Genomic DNA, 11549 nt, shown 5'->3' with positions numbered 1-11549 from the left:
TTATTTTATTTATTAAAATAATGAATTTTTTTATTTCTAATAAAATCAGAAAATATTAAACAAAAAGATTCTAAGTTATAAATAAATGTGTTTTCCCTAGTTTAATATAATAATAATAGAATAAATATTGCCAGTTTAAAATAAATAAATAACCTGGTCTAGACCTTTTACTTTCTTGCGGTGACTTGATCCGCAGGGAAATTTTGGATTTGACCCATTTTTTTCTGATATTACTTAATTATTTGTTAAAAAATACAAAAATTGTGTACTTTGTTGAATAACTAAAAAATTCAAATTTTCAATCTCAAATAAATATTACTCAATAAAAAATATGTTATAGACTGCTTTCCTTATACTTGTACATTCTAACACGTTAAGTGTTAGGAGTTTGTCAAAGAAAATGTTTCTAGCAACAGCTCATTTATGTAAAACAGCATTGAATCATACCCGCAGCAAAGCACATGTCCAAAATCAAGAATTCGAGTATGCTCAAGAGTGTAACTAAAACTTAAAAATAGGAAAATGACATTATAAACGTTAAACGAATATGATGTATAGGCTCACGAATGGCTACAAATAACCTAACGTCGATACATATACATAACAGGTGAATGAAAAAAAAATGGAAACGAGAAAGGTAGGGTTTTCCCTCTTCACGATAGGCTTTCTTGAATATGGGTTTCTCATGATTGAGTATTGATGACACGACATCCAGGTACCGTTTTATGAAGCATCATAGTCCCCTTAAATGCCATGATCTGATGGCAGTTCATTCTATAGTTGGTAAGCTGCAACATAAAATGAAACTTCGATCATTAGCTGGGGTGAGCCTTGTCATCATTAATGCAGCTAGCTAAATTATCAACCACAAGAAACACAGTTGTAGATCAAAGTAAAACAAGAAAAAAACGCAAAAATGAAGTGGCAAAATGTTAACTTAGCTCCTAGCCTGTATGTAGTTGAGGAAACATATACCTCATCAGGTTTCATCTTGCTAAATCCGAATTTTTCTGTCCATATAGATTCTGCTTCTTCAGCAGCTGGTAGCACAAGATTTTTCACTTTCAAGAAAGCCAGCAGCCTCTCAATGCACGAGAAAAGTGTTTGGAAGTAGCCCTGTAAGAGTAAGTTAATTTATAAGTAGTGCACTACCGAGACATGGGCAAAAGTGATCATAAAATAACAAAACAGAAGCATTATCTGGTTATCCTACTAATTAGATCATCATTACAGAACAATATATCCAAATTTCAGACCCAGCTCCAAGAAGAAATTATGAAGCAAGACAGAACCTAGTTTAGAAAAAATGCGCAGTGGTGCAGATCACAGAACTACATCTATTGTCAATTAACACATCAAAAGGGAACTTGTGAGATATAGCTCAGTTTGTGAAGCACTAATTGGAGGCTTGGCAAATCAAACATTTGCAGAAACAGTATCTTTTTAAATCCACACGGGAATATTTTAGAAGAAAATGAAGTTGGGGGCTGGTGAGACATAATGGTATCCCAAGAAATGCCAATCGAGTTAGTAGCATGGTCTCGCACCTTCCCACGGTTCTTATATCTTGTTGCAACTATGGGGAGTTCGGCAATGTCCTCACCAAAAATTCGAAGCATGCCCGCAGATACCACCGATGAACTTCAATGTCAAAGGAAATAAAATATGAACAGCTATAAAAGAAACATTTGAAATAATAGCTTCTAAATACAGCCACTTCTTACTTGACGATCAATAATGCACAATACATTCCTCCAAAATCTTGAGTCTGCAAATTCCTTCTGTATGTGAATGAGAAGTTAGTGAGACGAGGAAAAAAATTGAAGAGAACATTAAAAAGTAAACAAATGTTCTAATATGATTTTACCCATAAACCATGGCAGGAATGAGGTCACGTCCAGCAGCTGGATCAACTATAGGATCAAAGCATTCCTGAAACATGCAAGAGACGTCTAAAGATCAAACTCCAACAACTGTGTTAAGTTTTCTAATAATCTTATGAAAAACTCAAAACAGGTTTCCCCAATGAAATATAAAGATGCCCTATTTTGGAGTTTCTCACAAGGAGTGAGACAGCAGACTGTGACGGAAAAGTGCTCCATAATCACTCCCCTGTGTATCTAAGCACTGCATAGCACCACTAGGACAACTACATTTATAATTGGATAAATTTATTTTAAAACCTACTAGTGGAGTGAAATCTTTTAATCATATTAATACAAATTTTTTGATAGCTTACTGATAGATATAAAATTTAACCTAAATTTTTTTCCTTTTTGAAATTTACGAGAACAAGAACAGTTTGATTATATTTTATTTTTTACAAGATTTAATACAAACAGTTATGATAAATATATAATCATGATTCAATTGTTTAATTGATAAAAAATTCAATTTTTAGATAAAGTGATTGAAATGGTGTAAGAGAGCCAAGTCTGACACGATCATAAACAAATCAGTCAAACTTTGGCAGGATGGAAATTACTATAAACTCATTAATTCATGTATATGCATTTATGCTGAAGGCAAAACTTTTCCACCCTGCCTACAAACGGATTTACACGCATCAACAACTGTTAAATCACACCCTGAAGTCATGTGATGAAGAAGAATCAATTTAGTAAAAGAAGAAAATGCCATAAATAATAAAAATGCAAAGCAGCTCAACCCAATTGGAGAACAAACAAGATCATCAACTTATCACCTTCATAAACCCAAATAAGTGGAAGGATATAACAATAGTGATGAAGAAAATGATATGACCATGACAATGATAGTGAAGCAACTCTTACAAATGATATGATGATGATGATGGTGATGAAGCAACTCATACAGACAGACAGAACTTACATTAAACATGGCCACTGCCTCCAAAAGCAATGGCCTAGTTTCAGGAGACGCAACTTTTCCATTAAGAAGTTTCCATCTTACATCAATCTCATTAAGGGGTTCTAAACATCTTTCTACATGCTTCTTCTTTATAACATCCAAAAGAGATTCAGGGAGTCTCTCAGCCCCCGTAACCAGGAGATTCTCCAAAGTAGTATGTATTCTGGTGCAATCGTTGCAACAAAGCCAATCCCCTTCTGGCAACTCCTGTGATTTGTTACACGTGTTAAGTCCGAAGGGCTAAAGTTGGTGTCCAAACTAATGTATCCACGCATAAAGAGATGGCAATGTGTTAAGTACCTTCAGAAATGCCATCTTACGATCCCGCAAGCAACCAACATGATATTCCTTTTCACACTACAAAAAAGTAGGGGAGGAAGGGATTTTATTAAAAACAACATTAAGTTAGTTCAGTATAATCAAATCAACCACTTGAAGAACCCAGCATAAATCAATGTTGATTGTACTCTTCTTCAAACTTGAAAACATGATTTTACACCTTAAAAGACTGGGTTATCAAAATAAAATGGACTACAATGCATACCTGATCACAGATTATAATTGTACGAGGACCAAATCCTGATCTGCTGAAATCAGAACTCCTGCACAAAATTTTCTCTTAAAAGGCAGAAAATCACGAATCTATTGCAGCAAGTAATGATTGAACTTGAATCCCAAAGTAAAAGTATGATGACCCTTTCTAATTTTAAGAAATATAATGTTAGGTGAGAGCCAGGTGAATTCCATATATTGCTTCTATGTTCTAATCCATTTCAATACTATACAAGTATCACCTGCATAAAACACATCCACCAATCTCAGCTCCTATGTCTTTTACTATGCGAATGCATCTCTTGGCAATCTCCTCGATGGGATCAACACCTTCTACCCTTCCAGCTGCCACAGCATCAGCATTGTATAACACAGGCCTTTCTCTGAGAAACGTGTGTTGACAAATTTGACAGTACCACTCACCCCGGGGAATGCTTGATACAGATGCACATTCTGTACATTTCCAAACATAATCACAGATAAATGCACATACAATGTGGTGCTGTGATAATTTATCAAAGAGAAATAATATTCTTCATAAATGCTGCTCACAAATAAGTAAATCACAGAAACAAAAATGTAAGCAGTAACGAACACAAAAATTCATCTAGTATTTAATTGAAGTTCAGTAATTGGCTTATATATGGTTAGTCCCTACAAAATAAGAGTTTTGATTTCTTTTCCTACAAAAGATTGTCTCCCTAAAATTTAAAATAACTGATTATCATTCTTGTAAAATGAATGAATTTTAATTTTAGTTCTCATAAAAAAAAAATTCTTTTATTTTTGTTCCTCCAAAATTTAAAACCATTACTTTTAGTTCATAACATTCATTTTAGTAATCTAAAACTTTTCTAGAAGAGTGTCACTATACCTTCCATTAAAGAAATATGCAAATAGCAAATTCCACATGAGAATAGGAATATGACTTTAGTATGTGTGATATAGAACTTCTTGCCACAATGGAAGAGGATATAAAATTGGAGGAATGCAGGAGGGAATGATGTCAAACAATAAAAACTAGATAATTTTTCCATCAACTCTTTTTGTCATTTAAATCTGACCTTTATGAAATGCCCTTGGACATCCATCACAGAGCAACAGGTTTCCACCATCCCAACAAACTACACATGCATAATCATTCTGCTTTGTAGTGCATTTGTGATCTTTCGAGAGAAATATAGCTAACTCATGGAGTGACACCCCATTCGATGTGTAGATGTATGCATAACTGCCAAAAAAAAATTATACTGCCACTAAAATTCATAGGTACAAGCAATTCAAAAAAACCTGTGAATATTCATCCCACACAATAATAAATTCAAAACATAACCCCTTCCTAGAACTTGACAAGAAGAAAACTCACGGTTTCCTGCGAGAAGCCCAGCCTGCATGGACTTCAAACTGTGAGGGGCTGATCTGCATAACATTTAACAAATGAAATTTGAAAGTATTATCTATACAAATTAGAAATTACTGAGCTGTGCCCACAAAGATACAAGACAAGAAAATATGCCTCAGTGTTGCAGCATCGACAGACAATTCCATAGCGTGTTTTGATACCCTCAAGCAGTTTCTGCCAACCAGAATGAAACAGTTAACAGGGCAACAGAATTTCAATAAAGAAATTCACACATGAACTACCTGTCCACGTGCATAATAAGCTACTTCAGCCCCATTAGGCAATCCATCCTCTTCAAAAATCAATTTATGTATTCGCTGATACCTAAAGAATAATATATTGGATGAAAAGACATTTACTACCATCAGTAAGGAATATTTGAAAAAATGTACAGGTAATATATACACACAAAAGGGACAGAACGGAACTAACCTTTTAGAGATCCTCCACTGATTTTTATGTTGTGGAGATAAACACTTTGAAGTAATTGGAGCAGTCTTCAATTTTAATGATAGTTTTGATGATCTAGTAATAACAAGTGATTACAATAAAAATGAGAGAACGTCCTTGATTATAAAATTTAACATGCAACTACGTCATCCTACTAATATCAAGGATGATTAAAAATCTCTCCACCCTGAACAAGCATTTCTTGTGCAATACAATAGGCACAAAAGAAGTCTTTGAAAACTTTGAGCTTCTAAGTTTTGATTAACATGTAGCACATTCAAGAGCATGTAAGTTAAAAATATATAAACAGCAGCAAGAAAACAGTTGACTAATTTCTTTTATGAAATTCCTTAAGTTCAAAACTATGTAACCAGAGTTTATGAGTTCATGCAAAATTGTTTCAGAACAGCTTTTCAAATTTATGACATATACCGTACAAATGAAATAGATATAAATACCAACTTTGTTCTTGTCTTCCAGTGTCTCTTAGTTTGAGGAGAAATACATAGTTCAGAAGTACAACAAGAACATGAACGGGAGAATAATACTGGCCGAGGGGACCTGAAATATTGTATTACAATAATTAAAGAAAAGAAAGCCTGAGGGAGAATCAAAATCTTAACAGTGCAGAACACCACATTTTGCAGCTATTTTGCTTTCATTTAAAGCTAGCAAATATATCTAGTTCTACTCTAAACCACAAAAGTAGTAAAGTTTCTAAGCCGTCCCAATCTGTGTCTATTAATTTCAGGATGCTAAAATTGTAACATGCCTTTCCAAAATCAAGAAAATGCATGACTTTTCTGTTTTATGATAAGAAGAAATTATTTGACTGATTGTTAAGCAGTTAAAATAAAATAAACAAGTGAGCAGTCTCGCAAAACCTTATCCATTCAAGAAAAGCTAAATTAAATAAATAAAAACAGTCATCAGCGAGATGACTCCTATCTTCTTTCGAGAAAACACTAAATTTATTGTTCTGAAATTATGTCCCCACATTACATTAGTCTTCACAAAAATAGGTTGTCAACCTATTCCCATAAATTTCACTTTTGTCAACAATTTGTCATCAAAAGATTCTTGCCAAATTAGTCAATCCAAGATTAAATCTGTTACTATATTAGCCTTCAGAGAATTCTCTTTATCACTACTTTAATTCACCATAAAGATTAATACAGTGATAGTTTAAATTTTTTGAGTAACCAATCTGATAGCAAATTATATTTTGGAAAATTAATATAATGATATTTTAAGTCTTTGGGGAACTAATTAGTGTTTTGCATCATAGTTTTGGAAGATACAGTGGTGGTGATGCATCTACAATTGGAGGACCAACTTGAGAGCTTTCTCTTTTCTTTATTTGTCATTGTAAAAGTTACATGCTTCATTTTCTTTTATAATAATTCTTGCAACGGTCATATCAGATTGGTAGCAATTGTAATTGTAACCAAACTATAAAATGAACACTCTGTACTGTAACAATAGCTTAATCCCACTAAGTGAATCAGCCATAGGGATCACAAAAATTAGTAAAAAACTAAATTCTCAGAAATATTACTCAACCCGAGGTCCCTTTCAATAAAATTTTATTGTGTCTACTCTACACGTTTCTGCATAATCTATCCTTTGGAAGAGTCTGCTTTATATTTTTGCACATGTTTTATCCTTTATATTTTTACAAAATCTACTCTTTACATTTTTATAGACATATTGACCTTTTAAACCTATAAATCATTTTTCATGTTGGTTCTTCAAAACTTAATTATAAACTTAAAAATATTTATTGTTTCTTTCCTCAACCTATAAATCTCTTTTCATAGACACACAAACAAACATCAACCTCTGTAGGCATGGTTTAAAATTAGTTTCCTAATAATGTTCTTTCCGATATCCCTTTACCATTTTCCATAGGATTAAGAACCACGTAACAATCTACTCTCCTTGCTAATGTTTCCAGGGACCTCTTCTTGTACCTAAATCATCTAAACCATTTTTTTGTCATCTTTTCCTCAATAGATGTCATAATATTTCCCCACATACCCAATCTATCTTGCTATTTCTTGTGCAGTCATACATTCATCTCAACAAATTCAGTTTTGCAACTCCCAGCTTGTTCTCTGGTCCCTTTAAAACCCAATATTCATGAAGATCGAATACATAGTCATACAGGAGTATGATAAAACTTCCCTTTGAACTTGATAGGTAATTCACAATCAGAAATAACCCATGACATCTTTCTCAATTTTAATCACTTAGCAAGTATCATACATGTAACATACTGGTTAGTTTCTTCACCATCTTGCGATATTGATCTCATATACTTAAAAAATATATGGTAAGACACTGTCCCCAATTTTTACCCCATTGTCATTTCCCTTGTTTCTTATTAAAATAGTAATGCATATACTTTGAATTATCCATGTTTAAGTGAAAACACTTTGATTCCAATGTTTAAGCTCAAGTTTAGTGTTATTATCTTCTTTTGATACCTTAATCAAAACTATATCATTTGCAACAGGCATACATTTAAGGATAATCTTTAGAATGTCGTAAACATATCCAAGACTAGATTAAACAAGTTTCAAGGTTAAGCCTGTAAACTTATTATTATGGTAAAGTTCCTAGTCACACCTATTGAAGTTCTCATACTAATAATGATTTCATGTTGCATGGCTTGTAAAGCCCAGATATAAGTGTATGTTCTACTTTTTCAAAGCCTTCTACAACACTTCTCTTAGCACTCAATCATATATACTTTTTTTCTGGTCAGCAAAAATCATTTGTCTTTATTTTGTTACCTTTTTAAAATCTTCCAAAACCTTCTCTTTGCACTCAATCACATCTAGAATCCTATTTCTCTTAATTTATGTTCTATTGCATCTTCCAATGATTTCAAGGTGTCACTCATAGGTTTTATCCCTCTAAAATTTATAAACTTTGAATATCTCTGTTCTTAATCATATACAGGAACCAAAGTGCCTCTACAAATATGACAATTTCTTCAATCTCAAGATCTCATTGAATAACTTAGCCAAATAATTCCCTATCATTCTACACATTTTCAAACTTCAATAATAATATCACCAACCATGACCAGCAAATTTACCTTATATATTTCAAAAGGCCAGGTATGCAAAAGTACTCACATCCCAAATATGTTGACAACTTAAGCTATATCAAATTGTACCATTATCTACACTCTTTAAAGGGATTATTTCACCTCCCCGACTCAAATTCCACAGTAGTAAGTCAAATTCTACTTTTTCACTTGGATTTTTTATTCCTTTTGATTTTTTATTCCTTCCATATTTTATGTTAATTCTTGCACTCCGATGAAAAACGTAGGAAAATAGCCTCTCATCTCTCTACATATATCTTGATCTATAACCAAAACTTTCCATCATTTTTAATTTGATTCAAATCTATTGATCCCTTCCCCCATTCACATAAAGCTTATAATTTGCATTTTTCATGTGTTGGAGATCTCGCATTGATGGGAGATTTGGCTAAATTACCTTGCACACATTCAATTCCATCATCAAAATCCATAACATAGCCCAAACTTTGATATTGAACCAATACTATTTGACCAAACCTCTCTAACATTCTTACACACCCCACATCCCATAATCCCAAACAAGGTTAACACTACCTTTCGATTCCAAAACAGCTTCCTCCCATGATCTCTTCTTAGGAGACAATTGCATCACACAATTCTTGAATTTATAACGTTGAATTTCTGTTTCCAACTTTTAAAGTAGACACTAAGGGCCAAAATCATCAATGTAAAGTTTCAATAAACACTAACTTCTATTCTCCAAAAGCCATTGTTGTAGTAAGTCACGAATTATTACCAACTTTATAAATAAGTAAATAAATAATCATATTGCATGGTTTTTCAAAATCTCAACCTAGTAAGCAGGCAGAAAAACAAATACCTGACTCTTTTGCCTACAGCATGAATAGAACTGCTTTCAGATTTTCTTGATTCCACACATGATAGACACAAAAGGCCCACTCTTTCCACATTGGAAGCAGGAAAACATCCTATGCAATTAATTAATACCAATAAGCATTCAACACAATCAACAAAAAGGCTTAAAATATAGTAAACACTATATAAACATTAGTTTTATGATTTTAACACAAACAATGATCTGGGTGACAACTGAGCAACAAGCATAATAAAAGCAAAGCTCTCACCTCTGCAACTTTTGCACGTAAAATATTTTTCCTCAGGTGGAGAACTAACAAAATTTTGAATGGTCGTCTCCAAAGTATGTAGTGGGGCTGCCCTGCATGCTCTCAATAGTTCAAGCAGGCTCTTCCCATTTTCAAGGCAAATATATTGTGCTGCCCTCTTATATATGTTGCATGCATGAATCTCAAATTGGGAAGGTGGAATAACCTATGGGGTGGGAAAACAAACAAGAAAGACAAATGAAAGGATAGTCTCAACCCAAAGGAACCATTGGGTAGTGGGTATCCATGACTTCATGACCCAAAGATAAGAGATCACAATGATAACTTACCCTACATCCATTGCACAGACGGCACGAGCACAAGATCCCACCATCAGTAATTACACCCTTCAATTCCGAAGTTGAATCCTGTCATATTGACATTAAATTGAGACTATTTATTCTCAAAAGTTGTACTTCCAAAAAGACCACTAGTCGCCCACTGGCCAAAATAAAAAATACAGATAATAATTTTTGAAATAAAATTGCATTATCTCAAACCTTTACATAAACATATTAAGAAAAAAATTTGATTGGAGGATTATTGACACTTTTTAAGTGTGACTATAATATAGTTTATTTACTCTTTAATTCCCATTAGATTTCTATTTTACATAATCTTTAGTCTGATTCCTAGATTTGGATACTCCATGTTTTTAAAAAGTATAGAGATTAATGATATTGTCCCAGTACAAATAAATTCAAAATATAAGAACTAAAACTTAAAATTAGTGCATATATAATAATAAAACCAGGAATTTAATCTATAATAATTTATCTTTTATGGCTGTCTTTCTAATTTTGTCCCTCATCTTATTTCACCTTATATTTTTTTTTCCAATTCACAGAAAAAAGGATAATTATAATATATCAAATCTTAATCACATTGACAATATTAACCTCGACCAAACCAAATCAGATGTCCTAGATTTTTTAGAGGTGTCACACCAGATTAGATTTTGTCTCCTAACAAACCATATCGATAAACTAAAATTAGTTAGTCCTAAGCCACATTGGTCGCTGCTACAAGCTCTTATATTGTTAAGAGAGAATACAAATAAAATAATAAAAAATGCAATGCAGTGCAGAAATGGACCTTCTTGCAACCAACATAAACGACCGGAACGCCCTCTAGCAAACCAGTTTCAAAGAGCTCCTTGACGGTGACGGGTTTCTTACTGACCACCACAATCTTCTTCTGTGGAGTATTCAATTCAGTCTCGGTTAATTCCTCGGCAGAATTGGGGTCCTCTCGAGACTCCATTTTGGGGAGCTTGAAAACGGAGTCCTCGTGATGAGATTCTTCGGTTTTAATTTCTTCAGTTTTGAGTCTTTTGACTGCATCATTGGTGGAATGAAGAGAACGCTTGCGGCGAGTGTAGACGAGAAAGCCCTTAACACGGCAGTGCGGAGTGGAGGTGTGGTCTTGAGAATGGGAAGAAAGATTTGGAGCAGAATCCATGGCGGAAAGGGAGAGAAATGGAAGGAATTAAAATGGAGAAAACATGGAATCGATCGGAGAGAGAAGAGGAAGGGTAGGGTTTTGGAGATAGCAGTGATATGGATTGGGAAGATGAATGGGAGAAGGTTGGAGATGAGGGGTCCACGAATTTGACTCACCTAGTCACTATACCTCTACTTCTACTCAAGTGAAACGAGTGACCATCACCTCAAAAAAAATAATTAAAAAAAAATGTATATATATATATATAATTACGAAGTGCCTCATGTATGGGATTGCAAATTTCTGTTCTGGATGTTAAAAAAAAAATTGTAATATTAGCTTTTGAATTTTTTTAATGCAAATTTTAATTCTTAAATTTTTAATTAGACGCAATTTTGTTTAATATTAATTTTTTATTATTATTTTGGGATATCATATATTGAGATTTGAAATTTTTTCTCTTATTCTTTGCTTCTTCTTCTTTTTTTTACTTTAGCATGCAAATTAAAAATAGGTATTACAATTGTGTAAAACGATTAATGAAATTGCAGAAAAAAATAAAAATAGAAAT

The 11549-nt window shown here is 33.2% G+C and overlaps 1 protein-coding gene across 1 annotated transcript; it reads right to left on the bottom strand.

Moving 5' to 3' along the window:
- Window positions 1–498: 498 nt before the first annotated feature.
- Window positions 499–11169, bottom strand: LOC106772366. Its single transcript, XM_014658738.2, has 19 exons — window positions 10631–11169; window positions 9826–9903; window positions 9497–9701; window positions 9232–9340; window positions 5756–5854; window positions 5276–5368; window positions 5086–5167; window positions 4958–5017; window positions 4808–4860; window positions 4506–4672; window positions 3684–3894; window positions 3434–3491; window positions 3190–3246; window positions 2851–3096; window positions 1868–1932; window positions 1725–1781; window positions 1548–1641; window positions 976–1116; window positions 499–788 (listed from the first exon to the last, which is right to left on the bottom strand). The coding sequence occupies exons 1-19, from the start codon at window positions 10994–10996 to the stop codon at window positions 684–686; spliced, it is 2346 nt and encodes a 781-aa protein (XP_014514224.1). The 5' UTR covers window positions 10997–11169; the 3' UTR covers window positions 499–683.
- Between the last annotated feature and the right edge of the window lie 380 nt (window positions 11170–11549).

Source organism: Vigna radiata, chromosome 8 (genome assembly GCF_000741045.1).
Source record: "Vigna radiata var. radiata cultivar VC1973A chromosome 8, Vradiata_ver6, whole genome shotgun sequence".
NCBI lineage: Eukaryota > Viridiplantae > Streptophyta > Magnoliopsida > Fabales > Fabaceae > Vigna > Vigna radiata.
The sequence above is the reverse complement of the archived record's forward strand: the minus strand, read 5'-3'. Positions and strand labels throughout refer to the sequence as shown.

Bases quoted from the DNA above. Each gene is read 5' to 3' on its own strand.
- LOC106772366 (XM_014658738.2), bottom strand. From the start codon at position 10,996: ATGGATTCTGCTCCAAATCTTTCTTCCCATTCTCAAGACCACACCTCC. The intron at 4,861-4,957 runs GCATATTTTCTT...AATGTTATGCAG, and splicing joins GTCGATGCTGCAACACTGAG to ATCAGCCCCTCACAGTTTGA. The intron at 789-975 runs GTATATGTTTCC...TTTATGTTGCAG, and splicing joins GCAAGATGAAACCTGATGAG to CTTACCAACTATAGAATGAA.